The sequence below is a fragment of the Hemitrygon akajei genome, chromosome 28, assembly GCF_048418815.1.
Source record: "Hemitrygon akajei chromosome 28, sHemAka1.3, whole genome shotgun sequence".
Taxonomy (NCBI): Eukaryota; Metazoa; Chordata; class Chondrichthyes; order Myliobatiformes; family Dasyatidae; genus Hemitrygon; species Hemitrygon akajei.
The window spans coordinates 2,265,884-2,292,870 of NC_133151.1; the positions used below are offsets into that span (position 1 = coordinate 2,265,884).

The window sequence follows — 26,987 nt, forward strand, 5'->3', positions numbered from 1 at the left end:
GTGAGTTTGCTCTGCCCGACTTTCTCTCCTGAGTAAGAAGTCTTGGAAGCGCGGCCGGCTTCTGATAACGCCGCAAGCAAACATATCGAAACCGACATCGTCCGCGAAGCCCTGAGACCCAAAGAAATGTGAGCCAGTAGAATTCAGAGGTCAGCCGAAGAGGTAGCCAAGGCAGGACCGAGAAAAGTGAATGAGGGGCGGGGCTATGTAAACGTGAGCACTCCCCCCCAGAGAGAAACACCAACAACCGCGCCCTGAGGACGTCACCTCGGACTGGCGGCGAAACGTCCGCAAGCTCTGCGACCGCCACGACATCAAACAAGCCTCACCTCCCCAATCTGCCTTCGAAACAACCTGCTCGCTTCACCTATCAGTTAAAAAAAAACCTCAGACCTGCATTTCCCAACGCACTTGCGCCCGGCGGCCATTTTGTTAGGGGCACCCGCTCGTTAACGCAACTACCTCATCAGCCAGTCACGTGGCAGCAACTCCGAGCGTAAAAGCACGCCGACGCGGCCAAGAGGCTCAGTTGCACGCTCGCGATCTTCAGCTGCTGCAGCCCGCCCGCTTCGTGGTTCGACGTGTTGTGCGTTCAGAGACGCTCATCTGCACACTGGGTGTTTGAGTTACTGTCGCCTTCCTGTCAGCTGGCCAATCTCCCTCTGACCCCTCTCATTTTCGTCCACAGAACTGCTGCTCACTGGGTTTTTAATTTTTGTTTTTCACACCATTCTCTGTAAACTCTGGAGTAGGGGGGGTTCCCAGCTTTTTATATGCCATGGACCCCTACCATTAACCGGGGCCCCTGACCCCACAGACCCCGGATTGGGAATTCCCGCTCTGCAGGATGCTGTGCACGAAAATCGCAGGAGATCAGCAGTTTCTGAGACAGTCAAACCGCCCCATCGGGCACCAACACTCATCTCACGGTCAGAATCACTTCGATCACATTTCCTCCCCGTTCCGACGTCCGAACTGAGCCTCTTGACCACGTCAGCATGCTTTGCAGCACTGAATTGCTGCCACGTGATTGGCTGATTGGGCGTCCGCATCAGCGAGCAGGCGCACCTATCAAAGAGGCCACTGGTTGGATAATTTCGTCAGGACAGGACACCTCGGCCCGAATGTCGACTGATAGATAGATAGATAGATAGATACTTTATTCATCCCCATGGGGAAATTCAACTTTTTTTCCAATGTCCCATACACTTGTTGTAGCAAAACTAATTACATACAATACTTAACTCAGTAAAAAATATGATATGCATCTAAATCACTATCTCAAAAAGCATTAATAATAGCTTTTAAAAAGTTCTTAAGTCCTGGCGGTTGAATTGTAAAGCCTAATGGCATTGGGGAGTATTGACCTCTTCATCCTGTCTGAGGAGCATTGCATCGATAGTAACCTGTCGCTGAAACTGCTTCTCTGTCTCTGGATGGTGCTATGAGAGGATGTTCAGAGTTATCCATAATTGACCGTAGCCTACTCAGCGCCCTTCGCTCAGCTACGATGTTAAACTCTCCAGTACTTTGCCCACGACAGAGCCCGTCTTCCTTACCAGCTTATTAAGACGTGAGGCGTCCCTCTTCTTAATGCTTCCTCCCCAACACGCCACCACAAAGAAGAGGGCGCTCTCCACAACTGACCTATAGAACATCTTCAGCATCTCACTACAGACATTGAATGACGCCAACCTTCTAAGGAAGTACAGTCGACTCTGTGCCTTCCTGCACAAGGCATCTGTGTTTCCTATAGACGCTGCCTGGCCTGCTGCATTTATTACCATGAGGGATATCGGTTAGAGGCTTTAGGAGGTGCTTCAAAGTGACAGGGAGCGATCTGTGCCAGAATTTGGGCCCTCTCGCACGTTACCAGCCAGCCGGCGCATCCTACTCCGCACGTTGTGACTTACTTTTTGGTCGCTTCCAGTCTCCAGCTGAAGATCAGGCCAAGGGCGAGTAATCCCAGCAGAAACGCGCCCCCGATCACTGCCAGCACCATCCAAGTCTTGCCTTCCTGTCGCACGATCACGTCGACGCTGCTATTGGCGGCGGCGGACCACTCTCGGCGTCTGGTGGAGCACCAACGCAAAGGGCGCCAGTCAGAAGCGGCAATGGAGGGGATTTGAGAGGGTCGCCCGACGCCACGCCGGCTCGGAAACGTCCCGGAGTCCGGGAGTTCAGTTCCGGCCGGTGAGGAATTTGTACGTTCTCCCCGTGACCGCGTGGGGTTTCCTCCAAGTGATCCGGTTTCCTCCCACAGTCCAAAGACGTACCAGTTGGTGGGTTAGTTGGTCTTTGTAAATTGTCCGTGATTAAGCTAGGGTTAAATGGGGGGGGGGGTTGCTGGGCAGTTGGGGGCTCGTTTGGGCCGGAAGGGCCTGTATCTCTAAATAAATAAAACTGTGGCCCAAAGTTTGAGCCGACTTTGCATTTCCCTACTTCTCTGTAAATACCCCAAACACTCGTGTCCCCCACACCATCCAATAGCTGGCAACGAGCCTGCTGGCTTCTGATTGGCTCGGACCACAGAACAGTACAGGCCTTTCGGCCCACGATCTTCTACTGATCTCTTCACCTACTCCAAGATGAATCTATGCTTCCCTCCCTGGACGATTTTGTGCCTACCTACTCCGCCTCGACCACCACAGCTGGAGGTACCGAACAAAGTGGTCCTGGGTGTGGACGTCGCCTGGGATTAACAACAGCTTACCGATGGCAAAGCAAGGTGCTGAAGGGGAGTCCGTCCTGTTCCTGGCGTAGCCCCTCAGGCAGGGGCAGAAGTCAGAAGCCTCGACGTCCGAGTGACTGTTTGCAGGGCACTCGCGCAGGCCGCATCCCCCACCGTGTCCTTGTAGAATCCGATGTTACAGGCTGGGAACGGACAAGAACACGTGGTATAAATGTGCACATCGGGAGAGCGGGGAAGGAGAGGGAGAGTAGGGGAGAGAGGGGAGGGGGTTAGAGGAGAGTAGGGAAAGAGGGGGAGGGGGTTAGAGGGAGAGTAGGGGGAGAGAGGGAGAGTAGGGGAGAGAGGGGAGGAGAGAGGGAGGGGGAGGGGGAGAGTGGGGTAGAGAGAGGTAGAGAGGGTAGGGGAGAGAGGGGAGGCGGAGAGGAGGAGGGGGAGGAGAAGAGGGGAGAGGGGGAGGGAGAGAGGGGAGGAGAGGGGAGGGAGAGGGGAGGAGGGGAGAGAGGGGGAGGGGGAGAGAGGGGAGGGGGTTAGAGGGAGAGTAGGGGAAAGAGGGGAGGGGGTTAGAGGGAGAGTAGGGGAGAGAGGGAGAGTAGGGGAGAGAGGGGAGGGAGAGAGGGAGGGGGAGGGGAGAGTGGGGTAGAGAGAGGTAGAGAGGGTAGGGAGAGAGGGGGAGCGGAGAGGAGGAGGGGGGAGGAGAAGAGGGGAGAGGGGGAGGGAGAGAGGGGGAGGAGAGGGGAGGGAGAGGGGGAGGAGGGGAGAGAGGGGGGAGGGGGAGAGGTGGGGGAGAGGGGGAGAGACTAAGTGTTGGAATGGACAGTAGTTTTTAATAGCCCTCAAGATCATGGTCTCTGGGGGAGGGGGCTTGCTATTTCTTGCATGGTGGGTGGTGGGGCAAGTGGGGGCTAATGCTTTTGCTGGGGCAAGTGGGGCAAGAGGGAGAGTGGATGTTTCCGCTGCTGCTTGTGGTGCAGAAGGGTGGGCCAGCTCATGTGGGGGGGGGGGTCTAATGTTTTTCGATCATTTATTCTTCGGGGCTTCTTGCTGTTCCGTCGACGTCTGCGAAGAGTTAGAATTTCAGGCTGTGTGCTGTATACAGACATGAAATTGAACTATTGAACATTACATCGAAACGAAGTAAGCGTAGCAACCAAACCGAACCAATCGCCACTGCTGGCGACCCTACGGATTTGTGAGACTTGCGTGACACGCCCCCACTCCAGTAACGGATCGCCCCAAAAGTCAACGCCTTTATCCGATCATTTATTAGCAATTAGCAAACGTGCGACCTTGAAACGGGGGAACTTCAGCGTTGTTGAGCAGTCAGAAAGAGATATGACACCCGGTGGTCCCGAGCTACTACAAGCACAAAGACGGAACTTATTCCCTTCACTCCTGCCACGACGCACAACAATGCAGGTAGAGAACAGATGCATAACTCCTACAGTAAGAATCAAGTTTAATATCACTGCATAGGTCTTGAATTTTGGTTAACTTTGCAACATAAACAGTGCAAAAGACAGAAATAAAAAAAGTAGCGAGGTAGTGTTCACAGGTTCGATGTCCATTCAGAAATCGGAGGGCAGAGGGGAAGAAGCTGTTCCTGAATCGCTGAGTGTGTGCCTTCAGGCTCCTGTACCTCCTCCCTGATGGCAGAGGGGAAGAAGCTGTTCCTGAATCGCTGAGTGTGTGCCTTCAGGCTTCTGTACCTCCCTGATGGCAGAGGGGAAGAAGCTGTTCCTGATCGCTGAGTGTATCCCTAGTGAGACTACTTAGAAAGAGGGAAACTTGCTTTGACTTTGTAGCTATATATCAGTGTGTGGTTGTCCTGCAAATACTGCCCCTGCCCCTGGGTGACGTTGGTGTGTCCAGGACCCAGTGAGGCAGGGAGATGCCCCACTGAACAACACAAAGTGTTGGGGGGCAAGTGGTCGATGTTTCAGTCCGGGACCCTTTGACCAGACTGAAAGGGGAAGGGGAAGCAACCAGTGTCAAAGAGGTGAAGGGAATGGATAGAGTCCGAGCTGGGAGGTGATGGGTGGGTTGAGGTGAGGAGGAGTGATGGGCAGATGGCGGAGGGGGAGAGTGGGAATAGTGACAGAGGCTTTCTTCCTCCATTTTTCTGTCATCCATGTCTCTATCTAAGAGTTTCTTAAACGTCCCTGATGAAGGGTCGCAGCCCGAAACGTCAACAAGCTCCTCCAGCATTGTGTGTGTGTGTGTGTGTGTGTGTGTGTGTGTGTGTGTGTGTGTTGTGTGTGTGTGTGTGTGTGTTGTTCTGGATTTCCAGCATCTGCAGATTTTCTTGTTTGTCGCTGAGCGTCCCTAGTGGCTCTGCTATCCCTCCTGGCAGTGTGTTCGACACACCTGCGCCCTGTGTAAAAAAAAAAAGACACACACCCTACACTTGCCCCCAATCACTATGCACCCGCAAAGCGATCCGCTAGATCGCTGGCTGATGCGCTGGGGGAACGAGAGGAAAAGCACATGATACTAAGGTAGGTGGCGTTGTGGATAATGAAATAGGTTTTCAAAGCTTGCAGAGAGATTTAGGCCAGTTAGAAGAGTGGGCTGAAAGATGGCAGATGAAGTTTAATGCTGAGTAGTGTGAGGTGCTACATTTTGGTAGGAATAATCAAAATAGGACATACATGGTAAATGGTAGGGCATTGAGGAATGCAGTAGAACAGAGTTATCTAGGAATAATGGTGCATAGTTCCCTGAAGGTGGAATCTCATGTGGATAGGGTGGTGAAGAAAGCTTTTGGTATGTTGGCCTTTATAAATCAGAGCATCGAGTACAGGAGTTGGGATGTAATGTTAAAATTGTACAAGGCATTGGTGAGGCTAAATTTGGAGTATTGTGTACAGTTCTGGTCACCAAATTATAGAAAAGATGTCAACAAAATAGAGTGAGTACAGAGATTTACTAGAATGTTACCTGGGTTTCAGCACCTAAGTTACAGAGAAAGGTTGAACAAGTTAGGTCTTTATTCTTTGGAGCATAGAAGGTTGAGGGGGGACGTGATAGAGGTATTTAAAATTATGAGGGGTATAGATAGAGTTGACGTAGATAGGCTTTTTTCCATTGAGAGTAGGGGAGATTCAAACAAGAGGACGTGAGTTGAGAGTTAGGGGCAAAAGTTTAGGGGTAACACAAGGGGGAACTTCTTTACTCAGAGTGTGGTAGCTGTGTGGAACGAGCTTCCAGTAGAAGTGGTAGAGGCAGGTTCGATATTGTCATTGAAAGTAAAATTGGATAGGGATATGGACAGGAAAGGAATGGAGGGTTATGGGCTGAGTGCAGGTCGGTGGGACTAGGTGAGAGTAAGCGTTCGGCACAGACTAGAAGGGCCGAGATGGTCTGTTTCCGTGCTGTAATTGTTATATGGTTACATGGTTAAAATTGAGGGCATGTTTCCTCAGGGACGAGGAGGAATTTAACAGCGTCGGCGTGTGGAGAGAATCTCCGGGGACCTACTGCAAACAAGACTGGGAGTATCGCCTTGAATAAATAGAATTTGCTTCAACAAACAGTAGGTCGGAGACGCCGGTGAGGAGAAAGGAATCGCTGACGTAGCAAGTCACAATTATGTCGATGTGCTCAGTGGTGGGGAGGGACTTGCCTGTGTCCATGCTTTCTGCAGCTGTTTCTGTTCCTGGGTATCGTGTTTCTACGTCCAGGATGAACCTTGCCCTGGGATGACCTGCGGGCCTTCTTTGGTGGAGACGTATCTCTATCCTGCCACCTGACTGCCTTGTGCAAGGTGACTTAATCTGCAAGGACGACGAGCTTTCCTCTTTTCAACACACGCGAAATGCTGGAGGAGCTCAGCGGGGAAGAGTAAACAGTCAACGTCTCAGGCCGAGACCCCGCGCCAGGAGTCGCTCGCATGAAACGCTGGAGGGACCCAGTAAGTCAGGCAGCGTCTACGGAAAAGGGTAAAGAGTCGACGTTTCAGGCTCAAATGCTTCTTCAGGACTTGGGGAGAAAAAGAAGAAGTCGGGGGGGGGGGGAAGGAAGATGTACAAAGTGGTAGATGATGGGTGGAATTGGGAGGGGGAGAGGAGTGAAGTAAAGAGCTGGGAAGTTGATTAGTGGAAGAGATTAAGAGCTGGAGAAGGGGGAATCTGATAGGAGAGGACAGAAGGCCTTTGAAGAAGGGGAAGGAGGAGGAAGAACACCAGAGGGAGCTGATGGGCAGATGAGATGATAAGGTGAGAGAGGGTAACAGGAATGTGTGGGGGATGGGGGTAAGTCAATTACCAGGAGTTTGAGAAATCGATGGAGGAGACTATCCAGACGGAACATGAGGTGTTGTTCCTCACCGTGGCATTATAGGAGGCCGTGGACTGACACGTGGGAATGGGAAGTGGAATTGGAATGGGATGGTCACCGAAGCCACAGAGCACAGCGGCCGGGGCGGTCTTCATGGCCTCAGAGAGGAGTGGCCACCGCGGACAGTGAGCAAAACTGGCTCTCACCCCAGATCACGACACTCGGTCTTTTCAGCCTAGCTCGGCCGGTGTTTCAGACGGCCAAGCAACGGAAAAGCAGAAGGCTCTGGCGCCCTGGAGAGAGGAGCGGACATCACGGAGAGTGAGCGAATCCTGCTCTCGCCTCCGACCTGGAGCCGGCCGCTTAAGGAGTCCTTGGAAGCGGGTCCGTAGGCTGCGGAGTCAGTTCGGAGTTGAGGTGAGTGGAGTTATCCGCGCCGGTTCAGGGGCCTGGAGGCCGAGGGGGCAACCTGAACCTGACTGTGTGGGACCTGAGGCTCCTCTACCTCCTTCCCGATGGCAGCGGTGAGAAGAGAGCACGGCCTGGATGGTGGGGGTCCCTGATGATGGGCCTTTGATAGAACAGTGGAGGAGACTTGATGAGCCAAAAGGCCTAATTCCGCTCCTATGTGATCCACACGACACAGGTAACAGAGACTCAAGACTAAGGCTACGTCCACGCTAGACCGGATAATTTTGAAAACGCCGGTTTCGCGTAAAAACGGTAGGCGTCCACACTATGCGTTTTTAAAAATCTCTCTATCCACATTGAAACGGAGATTTTGGCGAATCTCATCCTACTGCGCATGCGCAGGACACATCTACCGCAAACAAGCGACATGTTTGGTGTCGAATCTCGCCGTGAAAGTGCGCGTTTGTGTAGTTACAGACTAGAAAAACTTAAACGGCAGACAGCTGTTGGCTCTCGTGCAGGAGAACTCAAAAGCAAAAGAAAACAAATACTGGAGCGTACGGAGGCAACCGACAGGGAGTTCACGTACAGTATGACCCGGCTGATGACGAGCATTAGTCAAAACTGATTAAATCTGTTGCATTAATAAAGCCCCTTGTTAAATGTATAAAACATGTCTGCATCAGTGTTATCTTATATTTCCATACAACGTTACATTAGGCTGTAACACTTCTATTGTCAGAGAAGTACTTGCATAAATGGATAAACCACCTTCATACGAGCAAGGACAGAAAACAGGGCAAAGTGAGTATACTTATTTATTCAGTAAGTTATGGGTCAAAGTATTTGGTGAGTACATTTCTAACTCTTCTGGCTTCAGTCTCATTGCCGTCTGTTCTGAAATTGTTAGGTTGCGTTTAAGAAAACAATGAAATGGCGCTCTGCCGTCTGACAGCGTTTTCAGAAGTCTCCGGTTACCCAGTGCACACTGATCTGCCCGAGCAGCGATTTCAAAATTACACACTCTGGAGAGTGTTTCTGAAAAGCTCCGGTTTCAGGGGACGAAAACGCCGCTTTAGTGTGGACGGAGGGTAAAAACAAAGAGAAAAAGCTTCCGTTACGGATTTATCCGGTGTAGTGTGGACGTAGCCTGACTCAATTGAGTTATCAGTGATGCCAAGCTTCGGTGTGGAGGCCTGGTAGAAATCTGGGGAAGATTAACTGAGGTGATAAATGACCCATTAAAGGCTGATTTATACCTGTGTGTATGGGCTACGACGTAACCCTGATTTTCACTTCTGCGTCGCTCTACACCGTAGCGAGCATGCGTTGGTGTGCGCCAAATCGCTGGTTGGCGGTGGGGTTTCTACGCCACTGTGTTGAGTTCCTTCGTGAGAGACATGGACGAAGAAATGCATTTCAAACATCTTCACATGTCGGCAGATAGATTTGACGATTTGGTTCATCTATTTCGCATCGGTGTACGCACAGCCTACAGACATGGCAGAGAAGAAGCAACCGGAAACGCGTAGGAGGAAATGCAATGCTACCAAGCGGACCGATCACAGTTGTTGCGGTCTGCATCGCCACGACGAGCGAGCAACTTTTCTGGAGAGGTGCACGTCACCCTACGGCATAGGGTACGGCCTAGATATGGCGTAGGGTACGTGGTACCTACGGCATAGATGCGACGCACAAGTACAAATCAGCTTTAAGGAATAGAGTGAGAAGTAAAGAGTTAATGAGGGAGAGCACTCATTAAATAGCTGCTAATTGAAGAGACAGCACGCCAGTCATCACCATAAATGTAAGAATGGAATTTATTTCAACATTATTGAAGAGGTTGAAGTGCCTGGGGGAGGGGAAGGGAGTTTAGACCCAACCGTGAATTAAACCACAGGCACCCGCGAGGCGGCTTTTCCCAATCTTACCCGCCGTCTAACAGACCGAAAGTAAGAAAGCTGCTGCAGTGGGTGCGAAAAGCGGAGTATCGACTCTTACAACAGGCTGGAGGAACTCAGCCGGTCGGGCAGCATCCGTGGAAACGAGCAGTCAACGTTTCGGGCCGAGACCCTTCGTCAGGACTGAAGAGGGGAGGGGGCAGGGGCCCTATAAAGAAGGTGGAGGGAGGGTGAAAAACCAATCAGAGGAGAGATCAAGGGGTGGGGGAGGAGAAGCAGGGAGGGGGTAGGCCGGAGAGGTGAAGAAGGAATGTAAGGGGAATGCACTATGGGTAGTAGAAGAAGGGGGAACCATGAGGGAGGTGATAGGCAGCTGGAGGAGGAGGCAGAGTGAAACTGGGATGGGGGAAGGGAGAGGGAGGGAAAGTTGAACTGTGGAACAAATTAGCTGTAATTGATGTTAAAATTCCATGAACTATCTGTGTTAAGTTTATCAGTGGAAGTTAACTAACAATGTATATTGTAAATTAATGGGAATATCACGAGCAACACACACAAAATGCTGGAGGGACACAGCAGATCAGGCAGCATCCGCGGAAATGAATAAACAGTCGACGTTTTGGGCCAAGGCCCAAGGAAGGGGGGAGACGCCAGAATAAAAGGGTGGGGGGAAGGGGAAGGAGGCTGACTGGCAGGTGAGTGGGAAAGGTCAAGGGCTGGAACCTGACAGGAGAGGAGAGTGCACCGTAGGGGAAAGGGAAGGAGGAGGGGGCCCAGGGGGAAGGGTTGAAAGGTCAGAGTGGGGAGTAGAGGAAGGGGGTGCTAATGCTTTTCCCCCCGAAGGGGAAACTGGATTGGCTAAAACATCTCCTCCACAATCTCCTTCAACACAGATGTGCGTTTAGCCCCCTGTTCTACTCGCGTTACACCTACGACTGCGTGGCTGAGCATAGCTCCATCACCATACACAAGTTTGCCGATGACAGCTCTGTCGCGGGCCGTATCAAAGATGGTGGTGAATCAGCACACAGGAGGGAGATTGAAAACCTGGCTGAGTGGTGCAATAACACTCAAGTCAACAAGACCAAGGACCAAGGAGGGAGTATAGAACCAGGGGTCCATGAGCCAGTCCTCATTGGAGCATCAGAGGTGGAAAGGGTCAGTGACTTTGAATTCCTGGGTGTCACTATCTCACAGGACCTGTCCGGGACCCATCATATAAATATTATCACGAAGAAAAGACGGCAGCATCTCTACTTCCTTAGAAAGCTGTGGAGATTCAACATGACATCAAAAACCTTGACAAACTTCTATAGATGTGTAGTGGAGAGTGCATCACAGCCTGGTATGGGAACACCAATGCCTTTGAATGGAAAATCCTACAGAAGGTAGTGGATTCGGCCCAGTACATCATGAGTAAAGCCCTCCCAACCATTGAGAACATCTACATGAAACACTGTCGTAGGAAAGCAGCATCCCTCATCAGAGATCCCCACCACCCAGGCCATGCTCTCTTCTTGCTGCTGCCATCAGGTAGAAGGTACAAGAGCCTCAGGACTCGCACCACCAGGTTCAAGAACAGTTACCACCCCTCAACCATCAGGCTCCTGAACAAAACACTCACTTGCCCATCCATTGAGATGTTCCCACAACCAACGATCTCACTTTAAGGACTCTTTTCCTCACATTCTCGTTATTTATTGCTATTTATTTATATTTGCATTTGCACAGTTTGTTGTCTTCTGCACTCTGGTTGATCTTTCACTGATCCTGTTTACAGTTACTATTCTATAGATTTGCTGAGGATGCCCGCAGGAAAATAAGTCTCAGGGTTGTACGTGGTGGCGTGTATGGAACTCTGGTAGTAAAATTTACTTTGAAATCGATATTCATACCCAGGTTGGAGGCTACCCAGATGGAATATAAGGTGTTTCCCCTCCATGCTGGGGGGAATTACACTACCAGTTATGATTATATTGAGTTGAATATTCTCTTTCTGCTTGTTTCAGAATGTTTATGAAAGCCTATTTTGGAATACACGAAAACAGACGAGAAATAGGACAGGGTGTAGCACGTGCTTAGCGCCCCTCCCACCCCCGATCGGGGTTCGCGGGAGGAGGCGGTGGACGGCTGTACGAGCAGCCGGTGCATATCACAAGTCCTGGTCATGCGACCACCGATCAATACTCTTAAGATTCTGCCAAGAACAATCATGGTCACGGAGAGACCATGATATCCCCCACATCATACGACATGGCACATAATGATGATGTCATGCAACATGGCACGCAATGATGATGACAAAATTAGATCCATTTCTTTGAACGAGCACCGGGGGGGGGGGGGGGGCGGTGAGGGACAGAGTAGATGTCGATGTTTCAGTCGTGGCAGAGTCTCAAGTGAGGGGACATAGTTACAAGGAGAGGGTCGTTTAAATCTGAACACAGGCTCTGCAATGCTGGAAATCTCGAGCAACAGACGCAATGCTGGCGGAACTCAACAGGTCAGGCAGTATAGAACCACAGAACCATAGAACATTACAGCACAGAAACAGGCCTTTTGGCCCTTCTTGGCTGTCCCGAACCATTTTCCTGCCTAGTCCCACTGACCTGCACCTGGACCATATCCCTCCAAACCCCTCTCATCCATCTACGGAGGGGAAGAAACAGCCAAGAACATTCAAGGCATCAAAGATTCTCTTAAATGCCCCTGATGTATCTGCCTCTAACACCACCCCTGGTAGTGCGAACTACGCACCCACCACGACTGACACCCAGCCTTCAATCACCTCAAAATGATTCCACCTCACATTTGCCATATCCGCCCTGGGCAAACATCTCTTGGCCATCTACGCCTCTCATCATTGTGTACGCCTCCATCGAGTCACCTCTCACCCTCCCTTGCTCCAAAGAGAGGAGCCTGGGCTCACTCAGCTGAAACAGAAAACCCCGGAAATACTCAGCAGGTCAGTCGGTGTCTGAGGGGAGAGAAAAACGAGTCGATGTACACAGTTGAAAGTACACTTGTTATCAGAGTATGTATACATTTTACAACTTTAAGATTTGTCTCCTTACAGGCAGCCACAAAACAAAGAAGCCGCCCCACCAAAAAAAAACCATAGGAACAGACGACCGTCAAACACCCAATGTCGAGAGAGGGGAAAAAAACAAATCAGGCAAACATTGAACGCAAGCAAATAGCGTTCTGAACTTGCAGTCCACAAACAGTCCGTCCACAGACCCCTAGTTCGACGCAGAGTGGAGCAGCTGGCCGCCATCCACCTCCAATCCCGGCATCCTGACCTTTTCAATCCGGCCTAAATCGTCGTTCAAACTTCGGGCTCAGCCACTTCGATATACTCTGGGGCCCGGGGCCCGCTGCCTCAATTCAGCCTGTACCCGACCTTTATAATTCGGCCTGGTACTTAAATCGATCAAGCTTTGGGTCCTCCTCGCTCTTGGCAACTGCCTCGCCTCAATTCTGCCACCAAGTCCAAAGGGAAGTCACAGACTGAAACTCGTGGTGACCACTAGCCAGGAAAAGAGTGATTAACAAAGTATTTAGTTGTCCCGGTGAAGGGTCTCGGCCCGAAACCTCGCCAGTCTACTCTTTTCCATGGATGCTGCCCGGCCTGCTGATTTCCTCCAGCATTTTGTGTGTGTGTGTTGCTCGGATTTCCAGCGTCTGCAGATTTCCTCTTGTTTGTTTTCCACCAGCCAGAAGTCGCTTGAGATTCGCCGGCACCGCCTTAAACCGGATTTACCCGACGGCTTGAGCTCTCAGAGCAGTCGAAGCCGAGGCCTGAGCACGCTAGGCCCCCAGCGTGGGCGAGGCGAGTGGGTGTTTATGAAGGAGGAATAAACCTCTAGGATTGGCTTATTATCGTCCGGGAAGACAGCCAACCTTTGGAAAAGATACGTCACAGGAGACCCGGTCAACCAAAACAAAAGTAACCTGGGGATGTTTAGCCGAGAAAGGAAAGACACCTCCTTGAGCGGGAGGGCCTCTGCCACTGGAGACTCTCTCAATGGTTGTCATTCCAGCTGCCATCTCTCAGACCAGTTGTGTTGAAGATGCAGCAATCCCTTCTGGAAAACTGGGAAACTGGGAACGGGAAAAGTCCGTCATTCCAGATTCTGTGGGTGGGAATAGTCCCTGGTTCTTCAGGGATGACTCATGAAACTTATTAAAACCACATTCTGTTTACCAGGACTGCAAAAACTGTTGCCCTTTTAGCTCGGGGTTCCACGCAATTAATGGATTTGTTGCCGCGGGGCAATTTAATCAGTTTAAAATCACAGAGTAATTAAAAGAGAGTCGTCTCAAACTTAGGGGAGGATCACATCTGGCCAGCGTTCGAGGAGATAATATGGAGGGTCGTTGAAGGCGGTGGTTTTGATGTGGTCTGCGTGAGATTCAGTAAAGCTTTCGACAGCGTCTCGCAAGCCTGGCAGGCCCAGAATTGAACCGAATTGAATCGAGGAGTAAAAATCTTTACGTTACATCTCCGTCTAAACGTGCAATGTGCAATTTATAGTCATTTGTAATAAACAGTATGTACAGTAAGATAGCTTATTAATATAGCTTAGAAATCCAGTTGTGCCTGCGTGAATTAATCAGCCTGATGGCCTGGTGGAAGAAGCTGTCCGAACAATGTCTGGAGGCCGAGATTGCCTTGGGCGTCAGAGGACTGTGTACGTGCACGGGCAGCCAAGAGTAACGGGGGGCTTGTTTCGCTGTGTTGCTCTGCCGAGCATTGTGGGAACGCTATGTTGGAGCCGGGATGTGGGGGGGGGGGGGCGCGCGACACTTGCCCCCCAGCACGCCCTCGGGCGCTTCAGTTGTTAACGCAAACAGAGTATTTCGCGTGTTAACATTTTCGATGTACGCGTGGTAAATGAACTTGAACTTTGGACTGTAGAATGACCCAGGATCCAGATCGGACGGAAAGTTGGCTGTTCTGCCTTCTAGAGAAAGAAAGGCTTTCCGCAAATCTCAGTAGTTGGAGCCTCTTGTACAAAAAGGACGGGTTACATTTGAATCCGTGGGGGACCAATATCCTGGCGGGGAAGGTTTGCTAAGGCAATTGGGGAGAGTTTAAAGTAGAATTGCTGGGGACTGGGAGCCGAACTGAAGAGACTGGGGAAGAGGTGGTTGGCTCACAAATAGAGAAGGCTTGGAGACGGTGTGAAAGGGAGGATAGGCAGGTGATAGAGAAGGGACACGCTCAGACCGATGGTTTGAGACGTGTCTATTTTAATGTGAGGAGTATCACGAATAAAGCGGATGAGCTTAGAGCGTGGATCAGCACTTGGAGCTATGACGTTGTGGCCATTACAGAGATTTGGTTGGTGCGGGGGCAGGAATGGCTACTTCAAGTGCCGGGTTTTAGATGTTTCAGAAAGGACAGGGAGGGAGGCAAAAGAGGTGGGGGGGATGGCACTGTTGATCAGAGACAGTGTCACAGCTGCAGAAAAGGAGGAAGTCATGGAGGGATTGTCTACGGAGTCTCTGTGGGTGGAAGTTAGGAACAGGAAGGGGGTCAATAACTCTATTGGGTGTTTTTTTATAGACCACCCAATAGTAACAGGGACATCGAGAAGCAGATAGGGAGACAAATTCTGGAAAGGAGTAATAATAACAGGGTTGTTGTGGTGGGAGATTTAAATTTCCCAAATATTGATTGGCATCTCCCTAGAGTGAGGGGTGGAGTTTGTTAGGTGTGCTCAGGAAGGTTTCCTGACACAATATGGCAGATAAGTTTACAAGAGGAGAGGCTGTACTTGATCTGGTATTGGGAAATGAACCTGGTCAGGTGTCAGGTCTCTCAGTGGGAGAGCATTTTGGAGATAGTGATCACAATTCTATCTCCTTTACTGTAGCACTGGAGAGGGATAGGAACAAGTTAGGAGAACTTGGAAGCATAAATTGGGAACAGATGTTCTCAGGGAAACGTACAGAAGAAATGTGACAAATGTTCAGGGCATATTTGTGTGAATTCTCAAAGTTCAAAGTAAACTTTATTATCAGAGAACATTTATGTCACCACATAAAACCCTGAGATTCATTTTCCTGCGGGCATCCTCAGCAAATCTATAGAATAGTAACTGTAAACAGGATGAGTGAAAGATCAGCCAGAGTGCAGAAGACAACAAACTGTGCAAATGCAAATATAAATAAATGGCAATAAATAACGAGAACGTGAGATAAAGAGTCCTTAAAGTGAGATCATTGGTTGTGGGAACATCTCAGTGGATGCGTGATTTAATTATTGGTCGAGTGTTGGACCAGGATAAGAAGGCATGGTCCAGAACAAAGGGGCAGGGTTGAGTGACACTGAATCTCCGGTAACGAGATCGGGAAGGACGAGAGGGAAGAGTTTTCCCAATGCCCACGCAATTACATCCTGACCCTAACTCTCCTCTCTCCCCGTGCCAGGTCACCCCCCCCACCCCCTCTCTCTTTGCCAGGTCGCTCCTCTCCATCCCCCTCTAGAGTACGATAAGTAAAGTTTACAGATGATATAAAAATTGGCCGTGTGGTTGTCAGTGTGATGGGAAGCTTTAGACGACAGGGAAGTTTCGAATAACTGGTCAGCTGAATGGAAAGGGGAAGTAGGAGGTAACGGAGTAAGAGGATTAATAACTCTGCTCCACTGTGGACAGTCCCGAGTGCAGGGAGGGGGAGTGGGTTGGGCATGGGGTTACAAACCCAAATTCCTGAAAAGCCCAGAGCTGAAGAAACGCCAACAGAAGCTCCGGAGACCTCGTCCCCTGGCGGAGGAAGGAGGAAGAGGGGGGGACATACCGAGCCGTGAGGTGAAAGTGGAAGCTTCGGCCGATCATCAGCCCCGGACAGAGGAACCGGGTGAGCTGCTGTCGGCGGCCTCTGCCCCAGGTGGGGCGATGGGAAGAGGAAGAAGGGGACGAGGAGGAAGTGGAAGAAGAAGAAGGGGATGAGGAGGAGGTGGAAGAAGAAGGGGATGATGAAGAAGAGGAGGAAGAAAGGGGTAAGAAGAGGATGAGAAGGAGGTGGAAGAAGGAGGAGATGAAGAAGACAATAGAAAAAAGGTGCAGAAGTAGACCATTCGACCCTTCGAGCCTGCACCGCCATTTTGAGATCATGGCTGATCATCTACTATCAATACCCGGTTCCTGCCTTGTCCCCATATCCCTTGATTCCCCTATCCATAAGATACCTATCTAGCTCCTTCTTGAAAACATCCAGAGAATTGGCCTCCACTGCCTTCCGAGGCAGTGCATTCCAGACCTCCACAACTCTCTGGGAGAAGAAGTTTTTCCTTAACTCTGTCCTAAATGACCTACCCCTTATTCTCAAACCATGCCCTCTGGTACTGGACTCTCCTAGCATCTGGAACATATTTCCTGCCTCTATCTTGTCCAATCCCTTAATAATCTTATATGTTTCAATCAGATCCCCTCTCAATCTCCTTAATTCCATCGTGTACAAGTCCAGTCTCTCTAACCTCTTTGCGTAAGACAGTCCGGACATCCCAGGAATTAACCTCGTGAATCTACGCTGTACTTCCTCTACAGCCAGGATGTCCTTCCTTAACCCTGGAGACCAAAACTGTACACAATACTCCAGGTATGGTCTCACCAGGGCCCTGTACAAATGCAAGGGGATTTCCTTGCTCTTGTACTCAATTCCCTTTGTAATAAAGGCCAACATTCCATTAGCCTTCTTCACTGCCTGCTGCACTTGCTCATTCACCTTCAGTGACTGATGAACAAGGACTCCTAGATCTCTTTGTATTTCTCCCTTACCTAACTTTACACCATTCAGATAATAATCTGCCTTCTTGTTCTTACTCCCAAAGTGGATAATGTCACTTATTCACATTAAACGTCATCTGCCAAGTATCTGCCCACTCACCCAGCCTATCCAAGTCACCCTGAATTCTCCTAACATCCTCATCACATGTCACACTGCCACCCAGCTTAGTATCATCAGCAAATTTGCTGATGTTATTCTCAATGCCGTCATCTAAATCATTGACGTAAATCGTAAACAGCTGTGGTCCCAATACCGAGCCCTGTGGCACCCCACTAGTCACCACCTGCCATTCCGAGAAACACCCATTCACCGCTACCCTTTGCTTTCTATCTGCCAACCAGTTTTCTATCCATGTCAATGTCTTCCCCCCAATGCCATGAGCTCTGATTTTACCCACCAATCTCCTATGTGGGACCTTATCAAATGCCTTCTGAAAATCGAGGTACACTACATCCACTGGATCTCCCCCATCTAACTTCCTGGTTACATCCTCGAAAAACTCCAATAGATTAGTCAAGCATGATTTACCCTTGGTAAATCCATGCTGGCTCGGCCCAATCCTATCACTGCTATCTAGATATGCCACTATTTCATCTTTAATAATGGACTCTAGCATCTTCCCCACTACTGATGTTAGGCTGACAGGTCGATAGTTCTCTGTTTTCTCTCTCCCTCCTTTCTTAAAAAGTGGGATAACATTAGCCATTCTCCAACCCTCAGGAACTGATCCTGAATCTAAGGAACATTGGAAAATGATTACCAATGCATCCGCAATTTCCAGGGCCACCTCCTTTAGTACCCTAGGATGCAGACCATCTGGACCTGGGGATTTGTCAGCCTTCAGTCCCATCAGTCTACTCATCACCATTTCCTTCCTAATGGCAATCTGTTTCATTTCCTCTGTTACCCTATGTCCTTGGCCCATCCATACATCTGGGAGATTGCTTGTGTCTTCCTTAGTGAAGACAGATCTAAAGTACTTATTAAATTCTTCTGTCATTTCTCTGTTTCCCATAACAATTTCACCCAATTCATTCTTCAAGGGCCCAACATTGTTCTTAACTATCTTCTTTCTCTTCACATACCTAAAAAAGCTTTTGCTATCCTCCTTTATATTCCTGGCTAGCTTGCATTCGTACCTCATTTTTTCTCCCCGTATTGCCTTTTTAGTTCAGTTCTGTTGTTCCTTAAAAATTTCCCAATCATCTGTCCTCCCACTCACCTTAGCTCTGTCATATTTCCTTTTTTTTTTAATGCTATGCAATCTCTGACTTCCTTTGTCAACCACTGAGGCCCCTTTCCCCCCTTTGAATCCTTCCTTCTCTGGGGGATGAACTGATTTTGCACCTTGTACATTATTTCCAAGAATACCTGCCATTGCTGTTCCACTGTCTTTTCTGCTAGGATATCCATCCAGTCAACTTTGACCAGCTCCTCCCTCATGGCTCCATAGTTTCCCCTGTTCATCTGCAACACTGACACCTCCGAGCTGCCCTTATCCTTCTCACATTGCAGATAAAAACATCATATTATGATCACTACCTCCTAATGGCTCCTTTACTTCAAGATCGCTTATCAAATCCTGTTCATTACATAACACTAAATCTAGAATAGCCTTGTCCCTGGTTGGCTCTCGTACAAGCTGTTCCAAGAATGCATCCCGTAGGCACTCTACAAACTCCCTATCCTGTGGTCCAGCACCAACCTGATTCTCCCAGTTCACCTGCATGTTGAAATCCCCCATAACTACAGCGATATTACCTTTGCCATATGCCAATGTTAACTCCCTATTCAACTTGCACCCAATATCCATGCTACTGTTTGGTGGCCTGTAGACAACACCCATTAGGGTCCTTTTGCCCTTACTGTTCCTCAGTTCTATCCACACAGACTCCACTTCTCCTGATCCTGTGTCCCCCCCCTTGCAAAGGACTGAATCTCATTCCTCACTAACAGGGCCACCCCACCCCCTCTGCCCACATTTCTGTCCCTACGATAGCACGTATACCCTTGTACATTCATTTCCCAGGTCTGATCTACCTGCAGCCATGTCTCCGTTATCCCAACAACATCATAGTTACCTATTCGCACCTGAGCTTCAAGCTCATCTGCCTTATTTCTGACACTTTGTGCATTCAGATATAGAATTTTTAGCCCATTTCTCCTCTCTCTGTTTGAATTGCTGCCTATTGTGCTTAACCCAACTCCCCGAACTCCCATCGGGCTATACGCCCCTAGAATTTTGTTGTCCTTCCTAACTTTACTTATTCTTTCTGCACATTTAACTCCATGTTCCGTCAGACCATCCCTCTGTACATGTGTCCTCCTTATCACTTGTTCCGCCTCACCTTTCTCCACTACACACTTAATATTCCGGAACCGTGTAGTCCCCACCTGTCCTTTATTCTTCATGTCACTATCCTCTCTCAAATTCTGGATCCCCAACCCTGCAAATTTAGTTTAAACCCCCCCAAGAAGCACTAGCAAACTTCCCTGCAAGAATGTTAGTACCGCTCCAGTTCAGGTGTAAACTGTCCCTTCGGAACAGATCTCACCTTCCCTGGAACAAAGCCCAATTATCTAAAACCCTGAAGCCCTCCCTCCTGCACCATCCTCTCAGCCACGTATTAATCTGTATAATCTTTCTGTTCCTTGCCTCACTCGCACGTGGCACAGGTAGCAATTCTGAGATTGTTACCCTGGAGGTCCTGCTCTTCAGCTTCGCACCTAACTCCCTGAACTCCCTACGTAGGACCCCCTCACTCATCCTACTCACGTCGTTGGTCTCTACATGGACCACAACATCTGGATTCTTGCCCTCCCTCTCGAGAATAACCTGCATCCGATCTGAGATGTCTCTGACCCCGGCACCAGGGAAGCAACATACCATCCGAGACTCCCGATCTTCCCCACAAAATCTCCTATCCGCCCCCCCTGACTATAGAATCCCCTATCAATACCGCTCTCTTCTCTTCCCTCCTCCCCTTCCTAGTCGAGGGTCCAACCTCAGTGCCAGAGACAGGACCACTACAAGAGGAAGAAGAGGATGAGGAGGAAGAAGGGTTAGAAGAAGGAGGGAAGAAGAAGGCTAAGAAGAGAAAGAAGAGGATGAGGAGGAGGAGGAAGAGGAAGAAGGGGATGATGAGGAGGAAGAAGGGGATGATGAGGAGGAAGAAGGGGATGATGAGGAGGAAGAAGGGGATGAAGAAGAGGAAGAAAGGGGATGAGGAGGAGGAAGAAAGGGGATGAGGAGGAGGAAGAGGAAGAAAGGGGATGAGGAGGAGGTGGAAGAAGAAGGAGGAGGTGGAAGAAGAAGGGGGAGATGAAGAAGAGGAAGAAGAGGATGAGGAGGAAGGGGAAGAAGGGGAGGAAGAAGGGGTAAGAAGAGAAAGAAGAGGATAAGGAGGAAGGGGAAGAAGAGGAAGAGGATAAGGAGGAAGAAGAGAATGAGGAGGAGGAAGAAGGGGATGAGGGGGAGGAAGGGGATGAGGGGGATGAGGGAATGAGGGGGATGAGGGAATGAGGGGGATGAGGGGGAGGAAGGAGTAAGAAAAGCGGGAGAAGAGGGGAAGAAGAGGACAAGGAGAAGGAGGAAGAAGAAGAGGAGGAGGAAGAAGGGGTAGAGGAAGAGAAAGAAGAAGGGGCAGAGGAAGTGGGAAGAAAAATGGAAAGGGGGGAGAAGAAGGGAAAGAACAAGGAGAAGAAAAAAGACATGGACTTGTTGGGTCCAAAGGCCTTTATCCACGCTGTACAGTCACGTGATTGCATGACACCACAACAAATCATTGGCAATCTTCCCCCTAAGGTGTACATGTACGCACATCTTTTGCTACTAACGCACAAGGGAATTTAAACTGCGCGCAGAAGGTTGTCACCCTCTACTTTGTCAGCACGTTAAGTATATTTCACAATCGTACACAATCACACTTCCTTTTCCAGTTTCTGAAGCGGACGGTGATGACAATGTGGAGTTTGTGATGATTTGTCTGCGGGTTTTAGAACTGCCTTATTTACACTGTTTTTACTGAAGAAATTATTGACTCACTGTGTCGAATTTCAAATAAGCAAAGGGCATGAAGCACAAAAAAACTGCGAGCTCATTTAAAGAGGAATGGCTTAATGAGACAGTAGAAACTGCTACACCGAAAGCTCACGAGGTCAGGAATGTGCAGCTACCAGAAATATTTATGTACGGTGCAGAAACTGGTGCGTATTGTCCTGAGGCAAAAGTTGCTGGAGAACTTGCAAGTGGGAAGAAGTGGAGTGATATTTGAACACTTGACTTTTAAAAGCGTCATTTAGCAAGCAAATCACATTCAGTGCACACACATCATTGTCTGTGGGCAAAAAAGTTTCCACAGCACAAGATTGTTGTACACACTGCTCATTACAGCTTAGAGGAAGCATTGGCCGTTGCCTGCAACAGTTGGCCGCACTTTGCCGACTGTAAAGCCTTTCCAACACTCTGAGAGGGATGAAGGCGGCGTCGTGGAAATTCCAGTCACGGAGTCAGACCGGGCGGGAGCAGGCCCTTCCCAACTGGTCAGCTGACCGAAATACCCATCTCAGTAGCTTGCCTGTCCCTGTCCAGGTTACTGCCCAAGCACCTTCCGTAATAAAAGATGGCTACAGTAGCTAGGCTGATCTTAGAACGGGCTAGAAGGTCGGTGCAACATTGTAGGCCCAAAGGCCTGTACTGCGCTCTGCGTTCTATGTTCTAACGCCGGCCGTCGACGCAGCCAGAGGGAAAAGCAGTGCTCACCGTTGCAGGCGCCCCTCTCGACTTGATGGCCCTCTCTGCAGAGGCACCGGCCTGAGACGGGCCCCCACGTCCCTTCCTCGTGGCACCGCCGCCGCGGGAACTCCTCCGGCAGCGAGTTGTTCACACAGCGGCCGGCGACCAGCTCCTCGCCCCCGGCGGCCTGGGGAAACACGGCCAGGTGCTCCCCGACCGGCGGACACCTCTTGTAGTAGACCCTGAACGAGCTGATCAGCAGGCAAGGCCCCCGGTACTCGAAGCCCAGCCGGCAGTAGGGTCGGGTCACCGGGCCCAGCAGCTTGCCTCTGACCGTGTTGAGCCTCTTCCTCAGGCTCGTCCAGTCAATGCGCCCCTCAAGGAGCTCACCGGGGAAGCGCTCTTTGCCTTCGATTGGGATCCTGACTGACCGCCGGGATTGGGGCCTGGCACGGTCGGAGTCGGTCTGGAATAGACTCAGGGTGAAGCTGTCCCTGCACTGCCCCGGCGGCTGGCAGGCCGAGAGGGCGAAGGTCAGGTCCAGGAAGAGGTGGCGGGCGCCCGCGGTGTGAATCGGGTTCGTCCACAGGACCTCGCGGGCTTGCTGCGCCTGGGCATCCGTCGGGCAGCTCTGATACACCAAGTGCGACGAATCCGCCTCCAGGGCGAAGCGATTGACCGCCCACTGTGGGTGGAAAGCACAGGGGCAGTGGTTACCATCGGCAATCGCATCCACACTGCAGCTAAGGCCTATCACTCCGATAAAATCACGTCAGGTTCATTGTCAAACGAGACAATGTTCTTCAATGTAACACACAATAACTTTGGAAGATAAAATCTACAGGCAAACTATGCATGAAAATGGAGACACCCTTTTTCTCCCTTATTGGGGGGGGGGAGAGAGAGAGAGAGAAAAAGAGAGAGGGAGGGAGAGAGGGGGAGAGAGAGGGAGAGAGAGAGAGAGGGAGAGAGGGGGAGAGAGAGAGAGAGAGGGAGGAGAGAGAGGGGAGAGAGAGGGGGAGAGAGAGAGGGAGGAGAGAGAGGGGGAGAGAGAGGGGGAGAGAGAGGGGGAGAGAGAGGTGGAGAGAGGGGGAGAGAGGGGGAGAGAGAAGGGGGAGAGAGAGGGAGAGGGAGAGAGGGGGAGAGGGGGAGAGAGGGGGAGAGAGAGGAGAGAGGGGGAGAGAGGGGGGAGGGGGAGAGAGGGGGTAGAGAGAGGGGGTAGGGAGAGAGGGGGTAGAGAGAGGGGGTAGAGAGAGAGGGGGGAGAGGGGGAGAGAGGGGGTAGAGAGAGGGGGAGAGGGGGAGAGAGAGGGGAGAGAGAGGGGGTAGAGAGAGAGGGGGAGAGGGGGAGAGAGGGGGTAGAGAGAGGGGAAGAGAGGGGGGAAGAGAGGGGGAGAGAGGGGGAGAGGGGGAGGGGGCAGAGAGAGAAAGTGTGTGTGTGTGTGTGTGTGTGTGTGTGTGTGTGTGTGTGTGTGTGTGTGTGTGTGTGTGAGAGAGAGTCGGAGTCTGTGGTATGTTGAATACCGGGTGAAACGCAAAGTCTCTGGGGTAACTGCAAGTCTGTGTCTTTGCTCACGCGTGAGATGCTCGGTGACGGGTGCCGATGCTTTTCTTTGGCCGGTGGGGAGGGAGGGGAGCTTTGGGGTTCTCACGTTTAGCTGTTGTTCATTCTCTGGGGCACTTCTCTGCTTATGTGGATGTTTGTGAAGAAAAGGCATTTTCAGGATGTGTGTTGTATACATTTCTCTGACATTAAATTGGACCTTCGAATAAAATGCTTAGATTAAATATTGCAGGGTACAGAACAAATTATCCAGATTCAACCCTAGCTTCCAATATTCACCACCATCCTAAACTATTTCATACTGCATTTTATAAATTAATTAATTTAGACACAGAGTGAAGCTCCCTCTGCACCCTCCCTTCACATAGTCCCAGGGTGTGTTAAAAAGGGTAGTTACAGGGTGAAAGTTCCTGTGAATTCCTCAGGCAAGGATGTCTTGTCCGACCCCGGGAGTGTGTGATGGGACGGTGTGGAGGGAGCTTCACTCTGTGTCTGATCCCGGGAGTGTGTGATGGGACGGTGTGGAGGGAGCTTCACTCTGTGTCCGACCCCGGGAGTGTGTGATGGGACGGTGTGGAGGGAGCTTCACTCTGTGTCCGACCCCGGGAGTGTGTGATGGGACGGTGTGGAGGGAGCTTCACTCCGTGTCCGACCCCGGGCGTGTGTGATGGGACGGTGTGGAGGGAGCTTCACTCTGTGTCAGACCCCGGGAGTGTGTGATGGGACAGTGTGGAGGGAGCTTCTCTCTGTGTCTGACCCCGGGAGTGTGTGATGGGACGGTGTGGAGGGAGCTTCACTCTGTGTCTGACCCCGGGAGTGTGTGATGGGACGGTGTGGAGGGAGCTTCACTCTGTGTCTGACCCCGGGAGCGTGTGATGGGACGGTGTGGAGGGAGTTTCACTCTGTGTCTGACCCCGGGAGTGTGTGATGGGACGGTGTGGAGGGAGCTTCACTCTGTGTCTGACCCCTTTTTTTACAAAATCCTTTATTACAAATATCGGTGCTATACAATATATACAAAACAGTGGCAAACACAATCACTTCACTACAAATAGACAATAGACATTACACCAAAATGTTCCCATTTCTATCAATGATGGCATTTACCCCCTGCGGAGCCCAGCGGTCCTGGAATGCCTCTTGAGTTCGCCGTGGACTGCGCGTGTTCCTTTTCAATATTCACCCGAGCAAGAACATACCCCCTAAACATTGCCAGGCAGTCTGCCCGGGGAGATCCTCCCACCACCCCCGGGGGTGTGTGACGGGACCCTGTCTCAGTAACCCGTGCTTTCTGTCAGGATCACTAGAAAACTCAGGTACAGGAATCAGAGAGCCATCGGCGACTCGAACAAAAGATTTCATACAGAAATTAATCAGCAAAACTAACGAGCTGAAGGACTTTGAAGGACTGAAATCACTGCCGATAAGTAGAACCTGGTCAGAGTTGCTCCAGACACGGACCCACAACGAGCTAGGAAAGAGGGGTTGAATTGCCCCCCTGAAATGCACCTTGGGACACGCAGAAATTCAGGACCAGTCAGACAAATTTCGGACCGGTGTCCAGACGAAACAGTAACCCCCAAAGACAACAACTACAGTGTAAGCCATTGAAAAGCCCGTACTAGTTCAATTCCCCTCAATTGAATAAAGTTGATAAATACAAAGAGAGTTTCACAACCCCCTATGATCCCAAATGGGACACCTCCAACACAAACTGAAACCCCGGGGCTAGTCCAAAGACAAACAATTAGACACAGAAGGTGAACGATCCACGTGCTAACTGAAAAAAAAATATCTTTTTTTAAAACGACCCCTCGTTGTGACAGCTGGTCTCTGTCCTTGCGCCATTAAATCTCAAACAAACCATCTCCGTTAGGGAAAATAACACAAATTGTAATTGCATTGCTCTGAATAAAAGCCGGGCAGGAAGAGGAATGACTGATTTACCTTGCGGTGGTCTTTGATGGAGATGACGCTGGACTTCGAGTCAAAGAGGTCCACTGTAAAAACAGAAAAGGTGTCCATCTTTAAAGACGGCATCTATTCATGACCTGTCCTAGTTACTGGTGACTGGATTAAATTTCAAACCCTTTAAAGTAAGAGTCAGCTCCTCACCTACCAGCCCAGAGATAATTAGGATCAAACCCCAGGGAGAATTAGTCACCAGTCCTGGAGATGACCGACCAGGGTACCATGGACAATATTTATATCGTCCCAGTTGGCGGGACTATGCAGGCCTGTAGTCTGTGGCCACTTTCTTTGCACGTTGGTACACCTGCTCGTTACTGATCATGCGGCAGCAACGCAATTCGTGAAAGCGTGCAGACTTGGCCGAGAGGTTCAGTTGTCGTTCAGACCAGACTTCAGGTTGGGGAAGAAATGTCACCTAAGTGACTTTGACTGTGCAATGATTGTTGGTGCCAGAGGGGGTGGTCAGAGACTGCCGATCTCCTGGGATTTTCATGCAGGGAGAGGGAGAGAGGGGAGGAGAGGAGAGGGGGAGGAGAGGAGAGGGGGAGAGGAGGAGAGGGGGAGAGGAGGAGAGGGGGAGAGGAGGAGAGGGGGAGAGAGAGGGAGAGAGAGGGAGGGGAGAGGGGAGAGGAGCGGAGAGAGAGAGAGGGAGGGGAGAGGGGAGAGGAGCGGAGGGAGGGAGAGAGGGTGGGGAGCGGGGAGAGGGAGAGAAGGAGGGAGGGGAGAGGGGAGAAAGGGGAGAGAGACGGGAAGGGGGAGAGGGAGAGACGGGAAGGGGGAGAGGGAGAGAGGGCGGGGAGGGTGGAGGGAGGGGAGAGAAGGTTGGGAGAGGGGCAGGAGAGGGGTGGAGAGAGGGAGGGGGAGAGAGGGGGAGAAAGAGAGAGAGGGGAGAGGGGAGAGAAAGGTGGGGAGGGGAAGGGGGAGTGTGTGGGGAGAGGCGGGAGAGGGGGTGGGGGGTGGGGTGGGAGAGGGGTGGAGAGAGAGAGGGGAGAAAGGGGAGAGAGAGAGGGGGAGAAAGAGAGGGGGAGAGAGAGGGGGAGGGAGAGAGGGGAGAGAGAGGGGGGAGAGAGAGGGGGGAGGGAGAGGGGGGAGGGAGAGGGAAGGGTAGGGGGGAGGGAGAGGGAGAGAGTTCAACCCACATATTGCTAATGCTGTTATGTTCAGTTCAGTTACATTAAACACTATTAACTTGTGCCCCTCTTGCATAGCCCTTTCAATAAACCTGCCCGTCGCCTGGATCAAAGCAAGGGGATCAGCTTACCTTCAATGGGCTGGTGTGGTGTGGCCGGCTTCACACCCTGTAAAACACACCAGGTCATCCAGCAGAGATCCAGCCATCGAGGCAGAGTCATGGCTGTGTCTGCTCTTACTGCACAAAGCTACCGAGTGAATCACAGACTAATTTTATTCCAAGGGATCAGGAAGGAGGTGTGAAGCTGGACCCACCCACAAAACAGAAAAAAAAGAGATGGAAATTTTGCTGCAACAGAACTGTTATTTTAACTCAACATCTCTATTAATTTGGCCACCAGCCTCTCAGCACAAGTTCCCACTGCCTTCCCTGTCGTGTAAAGTAACACACACAAAATGCTGGAGGAACTCAGCAGGTCAGTCTGCATCCAAAGAGAGGGATAAACAATCA

General features: G+C 50.6%; 1 protein-coding gene across 1 annotated transcript in view; it reads right to left on the minus strand.

Moving 5' to 3' along the window:
* The window catches only part of LOC140717617 (tyrosine-protein kinase Mer-like), an 80,446-nt gene extending 53,758 nt beyond the window's left edge, over positions 1-26,688 (minus strand). The window contains exons 1-4 of the mRNA XM_073031192.1: positions 26,607-26,688; positions 25,322-25,374; positions 2,714-2,874; positions 1,914-2,072 (exon numbers count right to left, since the gene is read on the minus strand). Coding sequence (XP_072887293.1) covers positions 1,914-2,002 — 89 coding nt within the window. The 5' untranslated portion in view covers positions 2,003-2,072; positions 2,714-2,874; positions 25,322-25,374; positions 26,607-26,688. The remainder of the gene's footprint in view (positions 1-1,913; positions 2,073-2,713; positions 2,875-25,321; positions 25,375-26,606) is intronic.
* Between the last annotated feature and the right edge of the window lie 299 nt (positions 26,689-26,987).